The 26,414-nt window shown below is 39.7% G+C and overlaps 1 protein-coding gene across 2 annotated transcripts; it reads left to right on the top strand.

Annotated features, from left to right (window-relative positions):
• On the top strand, positions 1–25,234 carry LOC115422991 (fibulin-2-like). Of its 2 annotated transcripts, XM_030139655.1 has the most exons (17): positions 1–97; positions 2,629–3,990; positions 9,490–9,604; positions 10,489–10,621; positions 11,859–12,060; positions 12,679–12,897; positions 13,619–13,729; positions 14,283–14,384; positions 15,218–15,349; positions 17,145–17,282; positions 20,130–20,267; positions 20,496–20,624; positions 21,212–21,337; positions 21,735–21,851; positions 21,959–22,087; positions 22,496–22,619; positions 23,855–25,234. In XM_030139655.1, exons 2-17 carry the CDS (start codon positions 2,634–2,636, stop codon positions 24,210–24,212), a joined length of 3,630 nt encoding a protein of 1,209 aa, XP_029995515.1. In that variant the 5' UTR covers positions 1–97; positions 2,629–2,633; the 3' UTR covers positions 24,213–25,234. The 2 variants fall into 2 exon arrangements, with proteins under 2 accessions (XP_029995515.1, XP_029995516.1); XM_030139656.1 differs by lacking the exon at positions 15,218–15,349.
• Positions 25,235–26,414: the final 1,180 nt, after the last annotated feature.

Here is a 26,414-nt window from a genome sequence, read left to right on the forward strand (position 1 = left end):
CGGGGGCGCTCCCAAACCAGAGTCAGGGCATTAACTTTACGCACAAGTTTCCCCCAGGAGCAGGAGCACACCAGCACTGCGGGACCACAAACACAAGGTAGGAAGCGTGGTTTTAGTTCGGAAATAAAAGCACTTAATATTATTGGAAGATTAGATCCTGATGTGTCATTCATAGGCTTCCACTTAACAAACTTTGAGATAAATAAGAGTAAATATTTAGATTTTGCGCAATTTGATCACTTTCTGTCTTGTGTATACGATGTAATTTTTCGGAAATCCACAACATCCAGGCATTTTGTGAATAACTAGTGAGTAAAGCTTAAGTTTCTATATGAAATTAAATGTTAAAGTCAACGTCTTGGTTGTAAAGTGAAATTATGTAGAGTTTTGCGCGTTAGTCTTCCTGTGCGCGTCTCATTAATATAATCCTCCAATGAGCGCGTCATGCCTTATCCTGTATAATGACCGGTCATTACAGTTTCTGGGGATTCACTTTGCAGTAGCCTGTGTTTGCTCATGGTTTCAGGATTTAGTTGATGCATGCAGGAAAGAAGTGTTTGCACGTGTGTGTGCGCGCACACGTGTTACAGTGAACAAGAGGATAAAGGTCATTTCTTGGCTACTGGATGTTAAGGCACACACAGTAGGTATTTGGAATGCTTTGTGGGACATTCCCCCAGATGATTATCCAAGAAACAACCAGAGATCTTCAGATATTAACTTAAAACAACCCTTTGATTCTTAAAATTGTACTTGGAGTATTAATAGAACCTGTTAATGTTAAAGATTATCTTGTAACATTTTACTGTCCAGTTCTTTTAGTCAGTATTATTTTTAGAAGAACACAGGGCTCAGTTTGGGATTGAGTTCAGCACAGTTAAAGCACTAAAGGTGGGGCCATGCGCTGGTTAAAGATCTGGTAAAATGATTTTGTACCCAGAGCACACAAAGACATCATTGATTCTCTAAATGGAGCAGCAATGCACTTTGCATGGCTTTTCCTAAATTATGAAGTGACACAGAGCTGCCGATGTAACATTCATTTTCACTGACCTCCTGATTATTTTGACTCATTTTTACTTCTAAAATGAGGTATTTTTTGCTCACTGTGTTCTGGAAATAGATCTCTGTACTTTGGTGTGGATTCACATATACTATGCATATATATGTTTTCAGACACATCCACTTTTTATTACTATTTATTTATTATACACAACAGTAATCACCTTTGTCGCAGTCACTGAGTCCCAGTTATACTTAATCTATCAAAAATAAATCACATTGTCTCAATTATTCCATGAGAAGAGGCAAAAGTATTTCATTCCATATTTTCATTTAAAGTGCAACAGTGTATTTACAGGGTTTTCACTGGTCTTTTTTTTCATGAAAATCTAAAAAAAAAAAGGTGTTTCCTGTAACTTGACAGTAACACATTGTAAAGTTCAAGTGCCGGAAGTGTAACATTGTTTACCCTGTGTAGTTGTGCCTGTTTTGGTGAGAGTCCATTCCAAGGACGTGGAGTTTGGGACTAATACGATAACAACATTGGCTGTTGAAAAAAAAAAGAACACTGAAACTTGTTAGAAACACTTCAGTGTGAAATGTATGAAGACAAGTTTGGCATGTTAAATGATCTGAGTTAACTCTTAATTTTGAACAAGACTTTTTAGCATGAACTCTTACATGAGTCTTTTATCACTGGCACCAAACCAAGTAGTGAAGCAAAAGCAGGAAAGTAAAATAAAAAACACCTGGTTTTCAGTATAGTTCTAGTGTTAAGTCATAACATTTACTGGATAACACCTCTCACATCCTGACATATTGCTGCCCCCAGTTTATATATTTCATTATGTAATATGTTCTTATACTAATCCTTAGGCATGTCTATAGTGCAAGTATAGTTTTTGTTCAGTGTGTGTGTGTCTTAAATAATCCAGAATGGGAAAGTTGGCTTTATAGTCACCTGCTTTTATAAAGGAAATAGCAGAAATTAACAGTGGACTCAAATGACAGCACAGTATTTGCACAACCTGCCCAACGTATTCAGTGAAAAGAGACAATTTTATGACAATGCACTAAACTGTGCTGCACATTGATAATTGAGATAAGCACTTCTCTGTGTGACACAGTCATCAAACTGTTGTGATGTGACACGCTATCACACTGTGGCAGAAAGGAGGTTTTGTTATTTCAGCATTGTTTTTACAAAAAACTGACAATTTTTTGCAGGGTTATTATTCTTCATTCACTGTTTCCCTCTGTCAACCTTACATTGAGGCCAAATTTCCATGTGCAATCAAATACTGTATAAATCAGAACTTATATCCCCTGTGGTGGGGAAGTAGTAGGCATGGAAAAATGTGCTTTACTTTTGGCAGGTGGTCAAATTAAAGCTGACAAGTTAGAAAGTTAAACTATGTTTTTGACTGTTACTATGAAAATAATCCAAAAGTAATGAGACTCTGATTGTTTTCAAGCTGAACGCCAGATAACTTTTGAAGTGTAAATTTGAATAAACCATTGTTTACTTTCACAGGCTCAAATTCTTTCTCATCTGGAATAAAAACGAGGCTGAAGGGAACTTTGAAAATTGACCTGAACTGTTTCAATTTGTTTTGTTTTTTTTAGGCAAAATGCCCACACAGAGAGCGTTGTTTTTAAGTCTGATGATTGCATACTTGGACATCTGCCTTGGCCAGAGGGACTGCACAGGTGTGGACTGTCCTGCTCTGCAAAACTGCATTGAAACAGTTTTAGAGAACGGTGCCTGCTGTCCTACCTGTACTCAAAAGGGCTGCACTTGTGAAGGCTACCAGTACTACGACTGCATCCACGCAGGCTTCCGGAAAGGGAAAGTCCCAGAGGGGGAATCATACTTTGTGGATTTTGGAAGCACAGAATGCTCCTGTCCCCAGGGAGGAGGGAAAATAAGCTGTCATTTTATTCCTTGTCCTGAAATTCCCCCCAACTGCATTGATATTTTACAGCCTGCAGATGGATGTCCACAATGTGGGCGAGTTGGTTGTACACATGGCAGCAAGAAGTATGAGGCAGGACACTCCTTCCAGATAGACCAGTGCCATGTTTGCCACTGTCCAAATGAAGGTGGCAGGTTAATGTGCTCCCCCATTCCTGGCTGTGACCTACGCAGTGGTAACAAACCCACATATGTTACAACCCCTGAGGACAATAATCCTTTGAGAGATGTGAGTGGCCGTCGTGACAGCCGACAGCCGAGTCCTGCAGAACCCTTTTCCAATTTGGCACTTGGAAACACTCTACCACTGTATAAGCAGGACCCACCCAGTTCTGGCACAGAGGATTATGACTACACACTGGCAGAGCCGACGACTTCCACCCTCCAAGATCTGGCCCGACCACTGGAATCTACTACAGTACCACCAGCTTACCCAGAGTCAAGTTCAACTTCCTTGAGCTCCCATGATGGCAAGAGACATCAATCAAGAGAGACACAAAAAAGCCATAATCCAGAGCGAAGTGGCAGAAGTGAGGTATTGAATAACATGGATCCAACCACTACCAACTCCCAAAGAGAAACACTGTTAACATCTACAACCTCCCAAGGGGTGACCACAGAGAACTACAAGTCACAACATGAAACTAGTGAAAAGACCATTAGACATAACAGTGACCGAAGTAGGCCGGTGCAGGACGCTTTAAAAGACACGACTTACGCTGCCCGTCCAAACAGGGGAAGCAGGAACGCCACCAAACCTCACAAACACAGTCAGGGCAGTCGCAGCGGGAATCACAGTAGATCTCATTTGGTCAACCATAAGGGGCAGGAAAAGGTTCCGATGGAAAATGAGCGGCCTTCCGGTAAAGAGGAGCAGAGCTTGAACCCCACAATCCACTTCAGTCCAACCGTTAGATCTCCAGTTATTGTGAGGGATGATGGAGAGCAGCCCCGCAGACAACCCCAAACCCTGTACAACTACCAACCACAGGATGGAGAGAGTGACACACAAGGTAAAAACAAACTAAAATTTTGGTTTTCTGTGTGCCTACTGCAAAATGCCTCACAGAATGATGATTTATAGTATAGCGATCACCATTTTGTCATATCAGACATCGCACTATCGCCTCCCTCACATCCTGTCTTTTGAGGAGGAATTCATCATCACTCTATTGAAGCTGGCGGTGGTCCAAGAAAAACAATTGTCCATGTAAAGCCTGTTTTTCCTAGATAGAATTTATCTACCTTTCTCAGAAGACAAAGGGACTAGCCTATGCTTAGTTTGTATTAATTTTCTATTCATGTTTAGAGAACGCTTCAGAGATTTATAAAGAGTGGGTAATAATATTAAAACTGGAGGCACATTTACACCATTATCCCTATTCTATTTGTATTCTATCCTATAAGAGCTATTGAAGTGACCATCTAGTTTGCTTCAGTGATAGTTCGGCACTTCAGTCACTTCAGTCACACTTTACTTCTTATGAATCATTTAATCAGGAATGTGATTTTATTCGGTCCAATAACTTTGGATGACTGATATGCTTTATGCGAAGGAAAACTTAATTAGATCATAATTTCTCTATATCTCATGATTTAATAGCACCATGGTAATCGCACTAAGATCATAAGAGCCCAGAAGATTAGATTAAATAATGAATGGGTGAAATGTCCTGATATTAGACTTGTCATTTCATTCTTAATGTATAAGAAAGTTAGTTTCTGAATTATTCAAGAAATCGGTTCAGCTTCTCTAATATTAGCGGTGTTTTGTCCAGCAAACAGTAGTCCAGAAGTGTGTAGTTAACCTACTTTACAACACTATGATTTTTGTTGAAACCTGTCAGGATTTTTCTCTCCTTTCAGCACCTGGCCTCTGTAGGTATGTGCAGTGTAAGTTGAATGCATCTGTGAGGTGCCTCTATGGCATGAACAAATTCACTGACTGGTTTAAAGTTGGGATTATGTATAAGTGATGGACTGTTCTTTTTAACCGCTCTTCTTCTAACAAATTTGCTTTTGGACTGCTTTAAGTCTGGGCCAAATCTAGATGAACTGTGCATGAATACCAATGAGCAAATAGAGAGATTAGTTTTAGGATGTAACAGAACTATTTCTGTGATAGATGTTATCAACTGTTTACCACATTGCATACAAGGATGAAGACAATCTATACAACTGTCAAACAACCTATAGTTTCATGGCAAAGACTTTTATTGAGTTCAATATATAAGATATGCATTTGCTTGTGTGATTATGTGAAGCTTGTGATGGAGTTTAGTTGTATATTTATGCTAATGACTGTTTCAGTTGCCTACATCCATGATAGCAGCCTGTGCACTGATTAATAAGCTGAACATTCAGGTCAGTTTTTCAGCAAAAAATAAGTATTTTGAGTTCTTCAGTGTCTCTTTTCCGCTTTGCTGCATTAGCAACATTTTATGACAGTGCTACAATGCAGACTCCAGTGCAAACTTCATGTAAGCTCGCAGGTGTGTGCAAATCTTTTCTGTTTGTTCTGTTCTGTTTGGGATAAATAACGTGATGCAGCTTGTCTGGCTGCTCCACTTGAAGCGACACTGCAAAGGTTCACCAGTGAAGGTCATCATTCTGAGGAAAGTCTTCCAGAGCGGTGACATGTTAAAGCACACAGAGGAAGAACTGCTGATAAGATCCCCGACTAATGCCTGTTATCACTGCCATTAGCAAGGGATGCCAAAGTTATTTAGAGAAGGAAACGAAAGAGCACAAAACACAAGAATACATCCATTTTTCTCAAAAACATAAATGGGCTGCTTTTGCAGTGGAACACAGCCCAGGATAAACTTTTTTTTTTCTTGTAGTCAATAACTCCTGTTCATTTACCTTTTTTCCCTCCAACCAAACACACTGTGTGCTCAGAAGGGGGATGGGATTGTTTAGGCTTTCTGATGCTGGCTCGGACCTGGTTTAGGATTTCTTAGGGGTTGTACTTGTGAGCGGCATAATACCCATGTGATGAATGAGACCACTGTTGTGGCGTGATTGCCAGACGCTAGTCACTGCTCCCTCATGAGCCAGTGTGATTACCAGTCTCCCGTGAGGCTGCTGTATTCCCAATCTTCCCAGTAATCATCTGAGTTAAAGCACACCTCCGCACATTCTACTCAGAAACTTCCTTACCTTTTCTTTTACAGACAGTAGCTATGACTTTGAACCAAACGGAACAAGTCGCAGATAATAGTTTATTAGACTCATGTCTGAAGCATAAAAATGACTAAAATGAAAAAGTGTAGTGGATTTTGTTTTTATCAACAGCACTGTCACAACATGCTGCATATGGGAGTAATCTGAGCAGATGTATAATTTTCCTTAGGATGAAAGGGAGGGTAAATTCCAGAGCTAGCCATGTGAGAGTTCATCCCCACTGTACCACCAATGTGAAGATGAGTCTCAAGGAGATAGCTGACTCTTAATCTAGGGTGCCTTCCAGGTCATTTCCTGGAATCCTGGCCATCCGCAACACATCCTTACTGAAAAACCGCCTGATCTACGTGTCACCAACGCTTATAAATAAAAAAAAAAAAAACATCTGCTCCAAGATGTGGCAAACCGCTCATAAAAGAGACGCAGTATAACTAGAGACTGAGTTTGATGATAACTTGCAACACAGTAGACCTGCCTCATGCACCCATCTGCATTTCTATCTCCAGTCTTCAGGGCATCAAATGTGAAAACAAGTAAGCTTTTCATATTAAATCTTATATCCATTTCCATGCTTTGTTTATGCAATTACTTCTAATGCGGAAAATAGTTACCTCTAATGGGCCAATAAGTTCTTGCCAAGTAGGTAAGATTATTCCGTAGAGTTCAATTATTTTTATCCATCAGATCCAAAATCAGGATTTGGATGGATTTCCTCTGGCAAGCAATGAGCACATTTCCTGTGGTCTGGTTTGTGAACACACCTTGGAATATATAAGTCTAATAAGGAAATGGGAAGCAGGCTCAAATTACAGGAATTACGGGAAAATGTGGTCTGAGGTGTGCAGTGGAATACACTTAACCAATTTAATATGCAAAACGTTGTCTGATGCTGATTTTATCATGCATAAAATCCATAAAACAACACGAGCGTGTGCATTGTTTCAAGGGCATGTGTGGCATCGGTAGGATACACGCGCTTAAGTTGCTTTAATTCAATACACAAGTCCAGACAATGTGTGTGTTTGTGTTTAGATCATGTTATCTAACCACAATATTGCTCTGAAAACCATCAAAGAGTGCGGCAGTCCCCGGAGGATCACATTAACTTACTATAACACCACTTAAGACAGTAAGAAGATGGATCACACCATTGTTGGCTCGTATAAAGATCAAGACACAAAGCTGTCAATAATTAAATCCTGAATTGGTCCTTCTGGAAATGAAGTCATGGTGATAGCGAGAGAGACCTCCCTGTTATGTCATAGCCAGCTGCTCTTGGATAGTGATTATATGCTTCAAAAGACACGATATCTCTGGAAGGATTCATGTTAAAGGTGAGAAGAACAATGTGTCACCGATTCCTACGCTCGCTGCAAACTTTTACACTCATACACCTACAAAAACGCACATAAAACATAGACACACTTTTAAGCTTTTACCGTCAATCATCTGACATGTCCAGCCACAGAGTTTGTTTGTTAGGGACCCTTGGCATGTGCTGTTATTCACATTGTTGGCCCCTGTTCTTTCCAGCCCACCTGTATTGTAAATCACTGCCAAGTTCACAAAAGAAAAGACACACCAGCCTTGATTAGTGGTAGTGCGCTGCTTTATGACACCTCTAGACATGTTCAGAGTTGCCCTTTTTAGTTGTTATTGTAACTCCATATTTTCAGAGGGTGTGATGTCACCAGTTTTGGATTTGGAAAAGAGCAAACCATCTGGTGTTAATGCTAGTCTAATGGACAGATGTACTATAATTAGAGGCCTAGAAGAAGAAGAGATGCTCCTCAGCTACTTTTGAAACATACTGCGTGATGCTTACATTTGAGGAAGTATGATAATCAATGTAGCTAATTATTACGCAGCTAAATGGAAAATGTTATGACTTAATTAGAAGGTTAAAAGAAACAGGAAGAAAGAAGGAGAACAGGAAGAGTCCTGGTCGGGCTTAGATATGTTTCCATCCCCTGCTGTCATTATGGCTAAAAACAAAACAGTTTTCCTTTTCATTGTTTCAACCGCTGATTTTTTTTTTGTTGCAAACAAGGCCTTGAAATCTATATATTTTATCTCTGTATACATCCTGCTTTGTGGATGGAGCAAATTTGTGTAATGTTCATGATGAGGGGAATGATTCCACCTGGAGAAAATGAATAGGAGGCAAAAGATGAGGGATGAATAATTACGTTCCCTGTCTTTTAATATACATTCACCGGGGTTCAAAGAGACTTGTTTAACTGTGCAGCTGGCACACATACTGTAGTTATGTATCAAAGAGTCATTGTGCCTCTTAAGGTTTCAGTTTTCTCATTTCTAAACCTTTAAATTATGCACACTGCAGCAGTCACTCGCTCTGTTTTGAGTAATTGCCTTGGCCTTATTATATGTAGGTAAGCCAAAGAGAGAGGTATTTCAGTTAAGATGAAGTGGTAAATGGTATGAAGTTAAAGTACTAAAAGGACTTGGGCACTCTCAGGTGTCTCTGCCTAGTTTTATCTATTTAGAAATGCGATAAGATTTCTGCTGCATCTTTCCTCTGGGCCACTGCCTGGTTCACTTATGGTTTAAATTGCAGCATTTCCTGTGTGAGGAACAATTATGGGATTGAGAGAAGTGTTAATAGAATTCTAATAATCATTGTCAATGTCTGTGATCATTAACCATTCAGATTTACAGCATGGAGAAGGAAACTGAAGTTATGTTAATGTTAATGAATAATCATAAATTCAGTAGTGTCTGGTGAATACTTTGTTATATAAGTACTGTAGAGTCATATCTTTCAATATTTCTGGCCTTTTGGTGTGACTGATGAAAACATGAGTGTTTGGAGCTGCAACTACAGTGTACAGCAGCCACAAATCAACGCTGGAATGCACTGCCCTGTTATTGGAGGAAGACGTATATACAGTATTTTCCCTCTGAACCAGATAATGTGTTTTTCTTCTCCTCTTTGACCCATTTTAAAATGAAGTGCTAACGTGTTACAATTTCATTCTGCTCCAGCTCCGATTAACCAGGATGTAACAAAGTCAGGCAAATTTACTCAGAAGTAATTTTATCGAGATGTTGTTTTTATACTTTTTGCCAATGAAAATGAAAGCAGAGTCAAAGAGTCTGAGAAGAAATTACTATTTCTGTTTAAAATTCTCACGGTGTCGTACCGTAACATGCCTTAGGGGGAAGTTCAAATGCACTTCCAGTATGATTTAACCAGATTGACAGTGAAGGGATTCAACAATTGTCCACTTTTAACCTGTTATTTAATGTGATTCTCCAAAAACACTGGCAGCACTAAACAAAATGTCTTTTGTTTTTCACTGCAGTGTCTTCTGAGGAGTTGGTGAAGACCTGCTGTGAGGCAGGGGAAAAATGGGCTTCTACTAATGGTCACTGCAACAGCATGGAACCAACAACAAAAGATGTGCACTCCATCTGCTGGTAAAGCTGTTAATAAATGTCTATTTACATCCTTTAGCTTAATTATCATAATTAAATCTAACAAACTGTAAATCATCTTAAACGGCCTTCTGAGGAAAAGTAGTTATATGTTTAAGGTTTAATGGACCTATCAACGAGGTGAATTTAAAGATGGATTAGTTGCGGCGGTCTTATGTTATGGGTTTTTGTGCAAAAGCAGTCACATGTAAGATCCATTTTCTTTGGATACAGGTTTTTAAAACAGTTTCCCAAACTGTTTTTTAAAGATGGTAATACCTCATGACTGTTCACAACAGGCCCTATCTATGAATCAACAACAAATTTGTTCCTAAATACATTCATTTAACCACCATTTCACAATGGTGGAGCTCTTAATACTGTGTTGAGTAGGTAAACCAGTCATTGAAGTCATTTTAATAAATAACTTTGTTTTACTCTGCAATGACAGGATACACATAGGGTAAATAACTTATATGTGAAATGCTGTAAACATATAGCATAACAGAATGTGTACTAGTCTACACTATAACCATCAGACCCATAAAAATGATCAAAACCATGCTTCTTTATTCTGAGATGCCTGAAATGCATATTAATTTTCCTGATCCAAATAAAATCTCCTGTGACCAACCAGTGGGCCATGACCCAGTCATTGGGAATGAATGATGTAAATGCTTTTGATTAGTAATTGATTTCAATAATCAGAAAGGACACACTTTCTCTTTCTTGTTATAATTAAATTTCAAGACACACAGCTCTTTGGTTTGCTCTGTTGCAGCACTCGTGGGAAGAATAGTCAGCCCACTTGTTGTTGCTGTAGCACCACAGTTGCCTTTCAAACACTTTCCTCACAATTCTTTACCCTGTATGCTTTTGTCTGCCAGGACTGCCCAACGACAGTGCTGCCTGGGGTCCCTGAGAGAACGTCAGTGTTTGGCTGGAATTAATGCAGCCAGAGGAGGAAAGATGTGTGAAGAAGATGCCAGCCCTGATAAATGTGGAATCAATTCCTTAAAGGCGAGTATCTGTGACCAGATGCCACAGTAAAGGGCAGACGTAGTTCACTGGGTTCACACTCAAACTTAATGATGTTGTAAATTTCAAATTAGGCTTAATGCAGTCTGAATTAGCAATTTACAATTGCATTAGTCACAGTGGAATTGAAAACATGTGTAGATGGTCTTTGCCTTCAGTCTTTCTGCAGTGTCAGAGCAACTTTGTTCTAGATACCTCCAGCGAGGATTACTTCTGTGGTGCCAATTCCCTGTCATTTGATTACTTTATTTAATTTAGATCAAATGATTTAGAGCCACTTAGAGCAGAAGATTCCCACAGTTGCACAGGTTTTGCCGTCTTCTCAGACGACCTCAGTGACTCGTAATATCAGACGTCAATTGTTCCGCAGGCTGACAATTAGAAGAGAAGTGGTGGAAGATGGTGGTTATAATGGCTTTCAATGAGGGTCAAGTCAAGATGGCTGTTTGGCTGCACGGTGTTCATCGGCACAATCAAGTTGACTAACTTTCCTGTAACTTTCTGAAACTGACAATCAGGTATCCACATCCATTTGCATTCTGTACAGTGACTCGTTAGCTATGTGGAGGTGTCTTTACTGTTTCTGTTAGTACACTATTCTATCAGTCATTATGAAATATGCCCTCCACTCTATATTTAAATTATATACTACACCCCCTCTGTTTGACAGTCAGCCTTTCACACTATTTGGACATTTGGAATGACTATAAATGGCTAAAATTTCCAGCGTGGCCAGACAGCACATCTTAAGAATCGTTTGTACTCAGAGGCTCTCAAGCAGTACATTGACTCTATGCTATTGTACAGTTGTTAAATTTTGGCTTTCGTCTCTTTACTGCGGGACCCCTGTAGATTTAGTGATGTTTTGCCATCTACAACCATGCCACATCACAGCAGTCATTACTTTAGTTTGATGTTTCGCCATGAACCCATGCACTCTCTGTGGTAATTCGGGCGAGAGCTGCAGGGGAAAGAAGCAAGTTGCCCTAAATTCAAACTTGTAAGAACTATCTGTCAAAACTGAATTCAAAAGCAAGTTTTGCTATAGTATGGATGGGTGTGTGTCAGTGCTTTACATAATGGATGTTTTTTTTCAGAGAAGAACATTTCTGCACAGCTATATTCTATTGTGCTCACCTTATATCATTATAGGTTACATTATATTTCCTCTCAGTATGCAGGATTTCTGAGGTAAATGCTGTGAATGTGTGGTCTGCAGGAGTGCTGTGACTGCTGTTCCCTGGGGCTGCAGTTCCGCAAAGAAGGACTACGCTGTGAAGCCCACCAGTACCTGAGTTTCCACTGCAGACATGTCTTTATCACCTGCTGCGAGGGGGAGGAGGGGAGGGCCGGGGGTCAAAACGGCTGGCACAGCGTCAAAGAGAGGCCCGCTGTCAACCCGACTCCACCTCCGAAGAAAGGTAAAGCCAACAATTATCCATGCACTACACTGATGACAAGCAAGTAGCAGACACCCAAGCAAAAACAGTCCATTCCCTTACCCCACTTGTTAAAGGAAGTATTGTATTTAAGCTCCCCTACCTTGCTGAGAAGTAGTGCAGCCTATTTGCCGCCCAGAAAACCCAATGCACCCCTCTGCTCTAATTTTAAGAGATCTAATGCCTGCTTGGCTCTGCATCCTGTTGTGGTCAGAAAACCACTTAGCCACTTACTTACACTTGAACTGATTTGTTTTGGTTTGAGCTGGGGTCATTTTAAATTAGTTAAAACAGCCGTGTTGCATGATTAGGCGCTTTTCAGAAGGATTTTTAAGGGCTTATGTGCTGGTCTAAAAACAGGCAGAAATACAGAAATAAATCATGTCATTTTAATAGTACTTATATCTGTAACTTTATATGTTTTTGTGGGTTTTTTTCTTGTCATGTTTGATCTGTTAAAGTCATTGGTGTTGGTACGTGCAGTATGATGAGTGATGTGGTGTGTGGCTGTGTTTGATAAAAAATGAATACATCCTGTTATTGAATTATTCATGTTGTTTAGCATGTTGGTGACAACAAAAGACTCTTCTTGTCCTGTAGTGTCTGACAGCCCATTCCCTAAAGAGGCCTTCTCCCTTGGTCAGGACCGAGAAGGGGAGAACACAGTAGAGGGTCCTGTTGAGGTGGAGGACATGGATGAGTGCCTGATATACGAGGGCAGCATCTGCCACCACAGATGCATCAATACACTGGGATCTTACCGCTGTGAATGCTTCCCTGGATACACGCTGCAAGAGGACGGTTTCACTTGTGCACAAGGTGAAGCGAAGACCACCCATCTCACTGCATTACAAAGTGCTAGCAGACATTTCCAGTCAGGAAACAAACTGCCTCAGACATTTGCACTTTTAACTAAAATTTACAGTTCACATTGCTGTCAGGAAGACCTCATTTGTCGTAATTTGTGTACACTTTCACAGTATATTATTTTCCTGGTCCCTTTGCCTTCCTTCCTGTCTGCAAGCCCTGATACTGCCTAATAATAGTTATTGTAATCATGCACTAACATCCCTTTCCTGCACTGACAGCAATGCGCAACTAATCACATCTTTTTTCTGTTGTCAAAAAACTTTTGAACTGAAAAATATTTTTATCCTGTTTTTAAAGTCATTCTTTGTGGCCTTTGAAGCCTGAAGGTCTGCTCTGATGTACAGTGTGTATTCTCAGGTAATGCTGCATGAATATGCTGCAGTGTACCAGACGTTAATGAACAGTGGCTTTCGCCAACACAAGCCTGTCTCAACAAGATACTAATGCCAGAGTTCTCAGCAAATTACAGTGAGAGATGGGGCTCACTAATAAAACCAAATGTTTGTCTGCAGGCAATGTTTTTTCCTGTCTCACCTTCACTGCTATTACAATTTTCATCTGAGGTTGCTACTTTCATATCGTTGGATGAAAATGCAGGAATCGCTCAAGGTTTTAGCCTCTAACTTAGTATGTGGAAGTGTTGATTACAGTGTAATTTATGTCTTTGCAGAGACTATAGATGTGCAGAACCAACTGGAGGAGGATAACAGAGTGCTGGTGGAACCCACTGCACCCCTTCCACCCCCCACTGAGCCCTCTGTCCCACTCAACCCTTGTGAAGGTTAGTACCTATGGCTTAATGAGGAAAGATGCAACTGCAAGCCTGACAGCTCACTATGAAAATCTTCATTGATCTTCATGTCTTAATCAGAGGCTGGAACATGCATCAAGTATGTTCAGAAGAGAATCAGGCTTTGCTGCTATAGACTGACATGTTATTTCTTCATACTCACCATTTCCATGAATTCTAATTGTGCTGCAAATGTCAAACAGTCACTCTGAGATGGTATCAAAGGTTAGTTTGTTTTTAGCATCAAGTGCTCATTTTAATGAATTCCTCATATCATAATTTGAGCTCAGCCACATTTTGTTTCTCTTGTTTGGTTGCCATGATGCAAGGGTGGAGGTCCACCACACTGTGGGCCAAAATTAGGAAATACAATATAGCCAGGTCATGGATCAACCTGGAAAAAGGAAATGAGCAAACAGCAATACAGTAAATCGTGTTCTAGTCTCCCACGCTGAGCAACAAAGCTCCCCTCTGTTTCAGTCCTCAAGTGTGTGCTGTGTGGGGTAGTGCTATATTTCATTTCACTTGACTATGATATTTTCAGGAAACGGCCCCTGTGAACAACAGTGCACCCCAGTGGATGGATGGCCACAGTGCTCATGTTCCCTGGGGTTCGCTCTGAGGACTGATGGAGTCTCTTGTGAAGGTAAGGAGCTGAAACACTTTCATACATTACATCAAAATCGCATGCAAAAAGCTTGGTGCGTTCACAGAAGCTAAAAAAAAAAAACAGCTTGCAATTTAAGCATTCATTTCAGCTTTCTTCTGCAGCCAGAGGACTTCCAGTTGAGGAGAGTTTCTTGGCAAGAATGCTTCCACTGATTTGTCTCTTTCTCTCATCAGTGCCTGTAGATTTGCAGAAGAGATACAGCCCTAATCCCCTTCACTCTCCATAACACTGTGTGATACAGACCAAAAAATACAAAAATGGGAGACATTCTTTTCATCTTGTTCCTGAGTTTCTACCAGAGGGATTATCCCAACTATCCATGCATTATCATGCTTTATCTTGCTGACTGCATACCATATGCACCGCTTATTTCTGTGTTCTTCAGACCGGCAGTGGACTTGTGTGTTTTATCATGGAGCTAATCACCCAGTGGTCCATGTGTCTAAGCTGTCTCACAGGGGATATATCTTTAAGTTAAACCATAACCACTTGTCTGTCGCCTGACTGCTGCAGTGACACTGACAGCCAGTCACTGTGCTGACAAATTTCCCATTGTGTAGATGTTACACCCAGAGGCCTTGCCCCTAATCTCTCTCCCTGAAGAGGTTATGACCTGCCTCTTTAATCTCCTTCAACATTAACGACTGACTACACCACACACCAAAGTCTAGTTGTTGGCATTTTTCTACACCGTCTTAGTTTTTTGGGGGTTTTTTTGTGAACATACTGCCTCATCCATCTTCTACGTCTTTGTACTTTCATTATTTATGCTGTTTCTTCATATATTCTCTTTTATTCTTTTGATATAGACATAAATGAATGTTTGTCACCACTTGCCTGCCAGCTGAATGAGCGCTGCACAAACACTGCAGGGAGTTACATCTGCCAGACACTGATCACCTGTCCCCCAGGATACCAGATCAACAATGACATTTGTGAAGGTACACTTTACTTTACCCACATTAAGATGCATCAAAGCGTTCCTGTCTTTACACAGTAAATATGCTGTTAAATCTAGCACCTTAACATTGTAATTATTTACTGTTAAATCTCAGTTTGAAGAACTACATATCTTGTCTTTTGTAGTGTAGGCGATGTCCAACTTCAAGATGCAGTTGTATCCCTCCCAATACAGCTCATTATTTCCATGCACCATAAATTCGGCCTGTGCAGAGGTCTCATTCATAAAGTAGCAGCAGCAGCAGCAGCGTTCAGGAACAACGACCCCTAAGATGAGCATTAGATGTGCTGAAAGTGCTGTTTGCTCCCACAGATGGATTTCTGTTGGCTCAAGCAAAAGAGACTAATCTATTCTGCAGCTCTTTGTGAACTTGAAGAACATTCAGTCATCTAAATTAGCATTTAGCAAGATGGTGTGTTTTTGTTTTTTTTGTTTGTTTTTTTCGATTCTGAATCTCCGAACAGCTGCCACTTTAGGCTGTCAGCATAACTCATCTGTTATGAAAAAAAAAAAACATACTGTTTTCAGTTGGCCTTTCTTAGTCATTTTTTACTTACAGAATACACTGAAAATCTCCTTTTGTTTCCACTAACAAAGGAGGAATATTCACCATGAAAGAGGAACTGTTTACTTCTGCCTTCCTCAGAATAAAATTACTCAGTTATGGTCAGGAATGAAATGTGTAGTCTTGCATCAATAGTTACTTTCTCAATCTGTCAAATAATCTTTTACCCTTACCACAGTACAACACTTAAATATCATTCTCTTTCTTCTCTGAGATATTTGTTTTAATTCTAACAATTTCAGTATCCTATATATTAGGGTTTTCTGATTTTCTGCACAACTATAGTTATGCTGCAGACAAGTACTGGCAGTAGCTAATGTCGCAAAACTCAAAATTCTTTCTCCCCTTTTCTCCAAAATCACCTGAAATAACAAAGTCAGTGACTCTGCTGTGTTTAAGGGGTTAAATTCTTCCATTGAGCAGGTGAACTCTTTGACCTTCTAAAGGTTCTTTGAGCCTGCTGAACTCTACGAAGGAGGTCACTGCCAATCTCACATACATTTATCCTGCTTCCTGGCTTTTCTCTCCCTGTCTCCAGCTGTGTCAGGCTCACTCAGCTCTGGATGACTCTGCCAGGCTCGTGTCAAGAGCAAGATGCTCAATCACTATCTGCTGCTTAGAGACCTGCCCCATATCCATAGGGCTGCCAATATTAGGCCTCTCTACTGCAATTACAGTGGTGAAATCCTGCAAGTCTGCTTGAAAATGCAAGATACTCATATATTACGCACATATTTCTTTTGGGATCCTGATTTCCCTGCAGCATTTGTTCATCCTATGGCAGCAGATGTTGAGGGATGATAGACAGGAGGAAAGTCTTTTAGTTTGCAGGTGCTGGAGGACTCAGGAGGCTTATATTAGTTGTGAGATATTCATTGAAATACTGCATAAGGAGACTGAATTACACCTGGCTTGAATCACTATAAACAATCATTGAGGCCATTGTGGTGTAACATGCCATAATCAAAGTGAATGAAAAACATTACTGAATCCTTATAGAACTCTCTTACTGTCGATTAACCTCTAGAGTATTGGCAGGTAGAGCTTTGTGAAAAATGCACAGCAAGAGATACACTGTAAATGTGAGAAGCTGCCATTTAACCACAGTGCCATCCAGTGGTCGACTCTGGTGTTACACTACTGCGGCATGGCGTTACCAGTCTTTGTGGGTTATTAGACTGTAACTAATAGTGTTTGATTTATTTCGCAGATATCAATGAGTGTGTGCAGGGGAGTCACAACTGTGGGCCGACCTTTGATTGTGTAAATACAGAGGGCTCGTTCAGGTGTAACCCGAAACCTCGCTGTTCTGTGGGCTTTAATGTGGATGCTCAGGGGAATTGTGTGGGTAAGTGGTCACCATCGCACACAATTGCATATCATATTACATTACATATAGAGCCAAAGATACACTGTGATTTTTTTCATGAAGCATTTGACTGCTGTAGCCATGGATATGTAAATCACAAAGGTGGAATATGACATTGTAATCCAATACACCTTTTGTCCAATTGTGTCCACGAGCTGCCTGTGCTGTGAATGCACTGACGGAAAAAAGCTGTTTGTACGCAGCCTTGGCTCTGTAAATGGGAAACAGGTCTGTTCCATCTCATCAGCTACAGGGAGTGAAGGTTCTGAAGGAGCCCTAAAGGGAGTGGTGTTTGTATTTTGGTGCTGTGTTCAAACATCTTGTCTTTCTCAGGAATCACTTAGTTGACCTTTAACACATGCTGTATGTGCAGCTAAGCACCAGTAATACTACTGTTAGGCCATGTTTATGGGGCTTTTCATTTAAAAGGGTCATATTTTGCCCACTTAAATCCACTTTTACTAGTCTTTGGTACATTTATTTGTGTATTTGGACCCTAATAGATAAAAACATTTGAATTTGAACCCTCCAGGTGCTGTAAAGCTATCTTTATATTCATTTTGGCAAAAATCGAGTGGATTTCTTCAACCTGTTTTAATTCCTTCTTAATTTATTGCATCTATAACTAGTTACTTCACGGCATTTGCACATATAAGGTCAAGACTTCCGATGAACGTTTCTTTGAGTACGACATAATTGTTTGTCAGCAGCAGCGGTTGTAGTCCATACTGAAAATATGTCCAAACTTCAAGCCGATTACCTAAAATGTTTGGTCATTGGTTGAACAGGACAGAGCAGCACAGCCAACAACCTGGAGGGGGTGGGGCATGAAGTGGCTCAATTGCATTTAAAGGGGCAACCCTCAAAACGACCTTTCTGGTGTCATTACTCAGAAATAGGGTTGAAGATGGACCTGTGGAGTTGAATTAATGAAGAATTCAGACCCAAGCATAGCATTTACAGTTTATGTAGACCACAGGGAAATGTTTTAAAATGCATAATTCCATTTTAAAAAGAGAAAAATATCACTCCTTTTAACCCACAAAAAGCAGAAATGAAGATGAAGCCTCCACTGAGGATGACTGGATAGCACAAAAAATACATTACTATTTTAGGGTTTAACCCTTTATTAGGCGAGTGACTATTTTTGATAATTTCCAAATACATTACAAGACAGTGACAACAACAGTTACAGTGAGGCAACAATCTCAGGTCCAATATGGTCCACAGGGTCTGCAAGGTCCACCTCTGCATGAACAGTGAGTGTACCTGCTTTGTTAGGTACCATGAAGTAATGGTACTAATGTAAGGAATGATGTTCAAAAGGGATAATGTGGATGTGGACAGGTGTCTGGATCAGCACTTATGTTAGTCTAATGTTCTAAAAGTGATATTCTAATGTTCTAAAATACATGTTCCTTTTACTTTACATGTGTTTTTCTTGCATTTCTTATATATACAGGGTGGGGAAGCAAAATTTACAATGAACATTTAGTTGTTTTTTCTCAGCAGGCACTACATCAATTGTTTTGAAGCCAAACATATATTGATGTCATAATCATACCTAACACTGTTATCCATACCTTTTCAGAAACTTTTGCCCATATGAGTAATCAGGAAAGCAAACGTCAAAGAGTGTGTGATTTGCTGAATGCACTCGTCACACCAAAGGAGATTTCAAAAATAGTTGGAGTGTCCATAAAGACTGTTTATAATGGAAAGAAGAGAATGACTATGAGCAAAACTATTACGAGAAAGTCTGGAAGATACTATTAAAGAAGAATGGGAGAAGTTGTCACCCGAATATTTGAGGAACACTTGTGCAAGTTTCAGGAAGCGTGTGAAGGCAGTTATTGAGAAAGGAGGACGACACATAGAATAAAAACATTTTCTATTATGGAAATTTTCTTGTGGCAAATAAATTCTCATGACTTTCAATAAACTAATTGGTCATACACTGTCTTTCAATCCCTGCCTCAAAATATTGTAAATTTTGCTTCCCCACCCTGTATGTACTTGAATTTATGCATTTTTTTGCCACTTATGGCTAAGGAACCAAATACGGTAACTTCATTAACCTTGATATTCTACATAACAATAAAAAATTTAGAAAAATTTCACAAAAGCAATAAATTCTTGTTGTGTCCTCCAAAAACATACTAAGGTTGAAATTTCTATGTATTTGTCTGAGTATTTCTCTGAGTGCCCTATCTTACTAATCTTAATATTACTAATCTTATATTGCTTTCTTCTGCCATATTTTCCGTAACAGTCACCGTATTACCCAAACATAGATGAGTGAATTAGGGCAGGTCCAGAAACTGAAATTTCCCCATAAGTGAATCACAGTCTGCGTGGACATTGTTTGTATGCCACACAGGTGAATCAGCAACGCCACAGAGACAGAGGGGTTAAATGCCACACAGACAGGAGATCAGAGAGGTTGCTGTTAGGGGCTGCAAAGGGGTGGATAAAAGCCAATCCTCTGTCCTCCTCTAGTACAAACTGATGCTGTGGAATTAGCCCTCAGGGGCAGGAACTGAGGCATGTCGAGGCAGCCGACGCCACTGTAACAGGAGTGTAAAAGAAATGCTCTGAGAAATGAGAAAATGGAGAAAATGTCAAACACACACACACACACACACACACACAACAAAGTTATCCAGGGGAATGCGAGTGTGTGATGTGTGTTTGCTTTGATATGCAGTGAGGCTAAGGAATTGCCCTCTGGTCTCTCATGCCATGCTTTTGTGCCTTCAGGTACTCCCTCTTCATTCATTTTTCTTAATCTCTATCTCTTTATTTTTTCCCCTTTATTGCTACAAGACGTTGATGAGTGCACTTTGGCCCTACCATGCAGCCCAGGATTTAACTGCATCAACACAGTGGGATCATACATGTGCCAGAGGAAGATAATTTGCAGCCGTGGCTATCATGCCAGCACCGATGGATCCAGATGTATTGGTAAGATTTGCAATTACACATGGAAAGTCAGATATATGGAATACAGATATGATAAACTGACTTCATGTTATACCAACATCCAATAAAGCAAAAACAATTATTATCCTTTCACACCCCAGTAAATCAGGACAGGCTCTGGGAGCTTTTTGAAAGTGTTGGTGGATGATTGTTACCATTCCCTGTCTTACAATCTTCTTCATCTGTTTTTCAATCATGTCTGTCTTGTAGATGTTGATGAGTGTGAGAGCGGTCTGCATCGATGTGGCGAGGGCCAGCTGTGCCACAATCTGCCTGGTTCATATCGTTGTGAATGCCAGACAGGCTATCAGTATGATTCATTCAGGAGGATGTGTGTAGGTATGATGGACAACCTCAAAACGAGTAAATATTTTGATGTTTCAGAAGGAGAAAAAAAAGTATGTTTTTTTTTTTTATTTTTATTTTGCTTTGACGTTCTCTCTGCCTCTGATCTTTTCTTCTTTCTCTTTCTCATCTCATCATTTTCTTACTCCATTGCATTACTGTACCCCCCTCCCCTCCCCCTTTGTCTGCCCACTCTGCTGCTGCTCCTGTTTATTATTCTGTGGTGGAAGAGCTGCTGCTGTTTCCCTGGCTCCTGCAGTGGCCACCGGGCTACCGATCATACCTCCTGCTGCAGACAACCCTGTTTAGCTCCTACTGCTGTCGCTTCTCCCTCTGTTTTGTGATTCAGTGTGTTGTGACTCTCTTAATAATGAACTCCACTCAAGTGTTTTGACTATCACCAGGCATCTGGTCCCCTCACATTGTGGATGTGCTCACAAACACACACAAGCATGCACATGTACACGTGTAGGGCATCAAACCTGCACATGCCTCGTTGCACACATGCACTTTCACACATGGGTGCAAAACACTCACATACACACTTACAGAGGTATGATGACATTACTTCTTCCTCTCAGATGTAAATGAGTGCTGGCGCTACCCAGGTCGCCTGTGTGCCCAGACCTGTGAGAACACCCCAGGCTCCTATGAATGCTCATGTACCACTGGCTTCCGCTTATCCGGTGATGGCAAGAACTGTGAAGGTGTGCACATGTTTATGTCTACCTGTGTGGGTGTGAGAGCGTGTGTGCATTCATGTGTGTATTTGTGCAAGTTAGTGCATGTTTTTTGTCAATTTGTGCATGAATATACACTTAGCCTATCTACACTTCAGTTTTGCTGGTGGACCAGGCTTGAACTTATGCAGAAGTAAATATCCTAAGTGTGTCGATGTTACACCTGGCCACTCCACTGCAACATCTCTAATGAAGACTTTTATTGATGATTTATACCTAATATCATGCCATGCCTTCAAGCACAAACAGTTAAAAGCATAATTGGCCCATTAACACTATCTTGTTTATATGTTAGGATTAAAACATTGACAACCTTTAATCAAGTGAATTATGACAGTAATGAGTCCTAAACTCTAATCCTCAGACATAAATGAGTGCTTGTCCAACCCGTGCGGTCAGGAGTGTGCCAACATCTATGGCTCATACCAGTGCTACTGCACACAGGGCTACTACCTCAGGGAGGACGGGCATACCTGTGAAGGTGTGGTACACTCTATTACACGTCACAATTAACGTCTTTATACCATGTTTATGTTTTGACAGGTTTTAAGTTATTTCCGCATGATTTATCCTCCTTTTTTTGCTCAGACATTGATGAGTGTTCCCAGAGCCTCGGCCATCTGTGTACCTATAAGTGTGTGAACGTCCCTGGCAGTTATCAGTGTGCCTGTCCTGAGTATGGCTACACCATGTCTCCAAATGGACGCTCCTGCAGAGGTAAAAAAAAGCTTAACTGAACACTCAGACTGTGCTGTAGTTGCAACATTACAAGTGTACCTCGCTGAGTTCCTTCCCTGAAATGGAGTTTTAAAATGACTCTGCAACTATTTGACTCGACATAGAGTGTACAGTAATGGTTTTGCTCAGATAGATATAATTGCTACTGTTACAGTGGCTCAGTAATTACACAGTCTATAAAACTTTATTGCTCAACAGACTTCACTTACTAATTTGATCTTTTTTGTTGAGCTGTTTCCACCAAAATGCACAACTTTTCTTTGCACATTACTGTGCTTCACGTTTTAGTAATGAGGCTTTTCCTCAAATTTCAATTGCCCAGTGACTACTACTGATATTTTATCTCCAGGCAGTAAACCAGCGCTTGTATATTAAATGTGTGTTTAGATATCGATGAGTGTGCCACTGGGGCCCATAACTGCTCTCTAGCTGAGACCTGCTATAACATCCAAGGAGGATACCGCTGCCTTCACTTCAGCTGTCCGCCAAACTACCGCAAAGTGTCTGACACGTAAGTTATAGCTCGCATTTAAGTTCACACATAGAAAAAGGCAAAGTGTAAACCAAGGCAGTAAACCATTTCAAAAATGAAGTGGCAGAGGAAACATTCAGATCCTCTACTTAACCACTAATAGCACTGTGAAAAGATTCTGCATTCAATGGTCTGTTATATATGATGTTTTTAGATTCATATTACTGCATTTTATTGCTGTACATATTTAAGGCTGAACACATTTGAAGTACTTTTTATAGTGTCTGTTTTTTAAATCTACAGCAATGCCTGATATATTAAGACTATTATCCTTGGTAAAGTCACTGTCCTGTGCAGCCCCTTCTCATGAGCTCAGTTTGTGACAATGCATGAATAGAGAGGTGAAGTCTAAGTTCTAGGTGTGCCCCATGGGATCTCATTTTAGGGGAAAAAAATGTATTGGAGTCAACGGTGAGAGACAAGTAATTTTTTCATCCTGTTTGAATTGTGTCATCATCTACACATATATGATGTCTGTCAATATAAAGCTGTAATTTGTTGTAAAACTGCTGAACTATCAGGCTGGTATAGAAAGACTGCATGTATAAGAGTTGCAGCTGTGACGTCATACTAACTGTGTCTCCACAATCTGTTCAGAGTCACTGAGGATGTCCATGCAGCTCTAACATGACCAGACTTGGAGTGATTTAAAGCAATTTTAATACTTTTTCAGCTAACATTCAAAGAGCTAGGTGAAATGCGCTAAAATATCCTGCATTTTGGTGTCAGTGACATGTATTATGTTTAATTTCATTTGTTTCTTTAGTTTATTTATTTATTTCCCTCATGAATTAAAAGAAAGACACAAGAATAGAAAATGTACATTTACATGTAAGCAAAATGTTCACATTATGAATGAAAAGGAGCAGAAAGAAGAACAATCAGATCATTGTGTGTGACAAGAGATGCAGCCTACTGAATCATTTCACACAAAACTAGATGTTTCTTTAGAATCTTTATCACAAACTGTAACTTTTTTGGCTCATTTTTCTCTCAAACTGGCAAATATAATATGTGTAAACGATGGCACATTTTCTAACAAGATGAAAAAGTTATTATCATATTTTTCCCATGTGGGACATCAAAAAGGACATGAATTAAACTTTTTATTATTTTTTGGCAACCCATAAAGGAACACTTAGTCATTCAATGTGTCACAAACCCAGTGTATTTTTGCCTTAAAGGATCCTTTTCAAATGTGTGTCTTCTTGCAGGCGTTGTGAGCGGATCAGCTGTCCAAACTATATGGAATGTCAAAACTCTCCCCTCAGAATCACCTATTACTACCTCAGCTTCCAGTCCAACATTGTGATCCCTGCACAGATCTTCCGCATCGGACCTTCCCCCGCCTACTCTGGCGATAACGTCATCGTCAGTATCACCCAGGGAAATGAGGAAAACTACTTCAGTACCCGAAAGCTAAATGCCTACACAGGTGCTGTGTACCTACACAGGCAGGTCGAGGGTCCGAGGGACTTCCTTATTACTGTAGAGATGAAGCTTTGGAGACAGGGGACATTTACCACTTTCCAGGCCAAGATCTACGTCTTCATCACAGCCAACTCACTCTAACATTGGAGGGGCTTCTATGGACATAAACGCAGTTATTGAAGACTTTTCGCTATTTAACAGCATCACAAAATAAATAAATACACCACTGCCTGAGACAATGGGTTTAGATAGTTACCATGCTTTTGTTTTAGTAAAGTTATTATTAACACATTGTCACCAGAGTATGGAAATATTCAGTTTGTTTCGTGTGAATACCATCCTAGTTACTGTACTTTTATTTTCATTTGTCACTTGAATTGTTATTTTACATGTTATTATTTCCATGTCTAGGAAAAATTATAAGGAAATATTTTCAATTACATTCTCTGTCAGAAAAAACAGCAATAGTATTTGAAAAAGATTTTTAAAAAAAGCTTAACTAGATTTATAAAAGCATGAAATTTAGCTTTGTCCAGCTCTGTTTTCTGTAGTTATAGACATGTATCTTATGACACTGCATGTCGTTTGATTACACTGTGGTAAGAAAAGAAAAAATGTTGCAATTTTCTATTGTAGTACCAGAGAAGTACAGTAGTTTCCTTTTTGGTATTTGAAGTATTTTGAAAATATTATTTAATGTCATTCAATATTGTGTATTTTTATATCCCTGTTAACAGACACATTATATATGGATGTATCATATTTTTATGATTCATAAGCTTCAAAGTATTTTACAAAAATATATAAAATATAAGAAATGTGGATTTGGTGTCATGCGTTTAACTGTTTCTATTTATTAGAAGGATGGGAGTCATTTTATGCAGTTGGATTTATCTGTTCATAATCATTTATATTTAATTACTTTTTTATTATGAGCCAAACCTTGTCGTTGATATAATACAGTATATAGTTTTTCACTTCAGTGAAGCTGTTAAACTAAATAATCCATTCTTGTCAGGGCATGTCAAACAGTTAATATCCATGCCTATTTACATACCTGTTCACACCTTGCTTGTTAACTCGACACGAGTGTCATCCACCAACACACGCCAATTTGACGCACTTTAGTTTTATTATGGCTAATAAAAATGAATACTCATGTAGTGTTTGATATCGGAAATAAAATGATTATAGTTGTCATGTATATGTATATGTATGTATAGGCTGTACAGGGTATGGCTAATTCTAGTGTGTTGTGCTGAAGTGTTGCACTCCCATCTACAGGAGAAAAGGTGTCCTACACCTTAAGGTACTGATCTTCCTCCAAAACAACAGTATCTTATACAACAACTCATTCTTAAAGGGACAAAGGGGAAGCTCCACATGATCTTAATTAATTCTGAAGAAAAATGAAACAAAGGAAATGTACATAGAAGATAATATTCTTATTAATAAGCTCTATTTTAAGGTCATCTTCTGTCCCCGTGCTGAGTTCAGTGAACCTCCTCGACCTGTTGTAATCATCGGAAAAGGTGTGTTTGTCATAGTGACAGCAATATTAATGCGTGTTGCACATCCACACAGGCTACATGCCAATTTTCTGCCTTAGGAGATGACTTATACTGTCATCTGTTAAGTTAATTTCATCAAAAGAGATGGATTTGTAGACACTAAAATCTAAAATCAATCCTTAACTCTTACACCAGTACGGACCCCTACTTCCTCAGACATTCACAGCAGAAATTAATGTGGCTTTCCTTTCCTTCACATTGTAAGAGCTTCCCCTTGTCAGACCTAATAATAATAGATATGTTGATTAAAAAATGGCCCCCACCTCACCTGACACAAGTGTCTGAACACACCCAGTTACTGGGATGCCACTGTTTGTATGTAGAATACATACCTAGCCCTGGAGCTGTGATTGATGTCTCTTTCCCCTAATTAGTTTTATCTCCTTTTCAAGATTAGGTGTTGCTGTGTTTCAGGGACAGTGAATCATGAGGGGAAGCTGCTCACATTTATTATTTGTTTTGAGACACTGACAGGAAGCTCTGAAATGTCCTAGACTGAGGAAGAGGGACTATTGGGGAGTTATAGGTCTGGACAGTTATGGAAGAGAGATAGACAACACAGAAGAAGCCCTGTAGTTTAACTTTACAGAGATGTTTGTTCTCAAGATGATAATTCATGAAAATTCACCATGGGCAGACATTGCACAAAAGGCTTTCTTAACCCATAAAGACCCAAATCACTCACCAGTGGCCTAAACCATCTGCTGATGTAAATGTTGAATACCTGTTGATCCACTAATCCTATAAATGCATGTAAATAATTGGTGTAAAA

The sequence above is a fragment of the Sphaeramia orbicularis genome, chromosome 7, assembly GCF_902148855.1.
Source record: "Sphaeramia orbicularis chromosome 7, fSphaOr1.1, whole genome shotgun sequence".
In the NCBI taxonomy this organism is placed as follows: Eukaryota; Metazoa; Chordata; class Actinopteri; order Kurtiformes; family Apogonidae; genus Sphaeramia; species Sphaeramia orbicularis.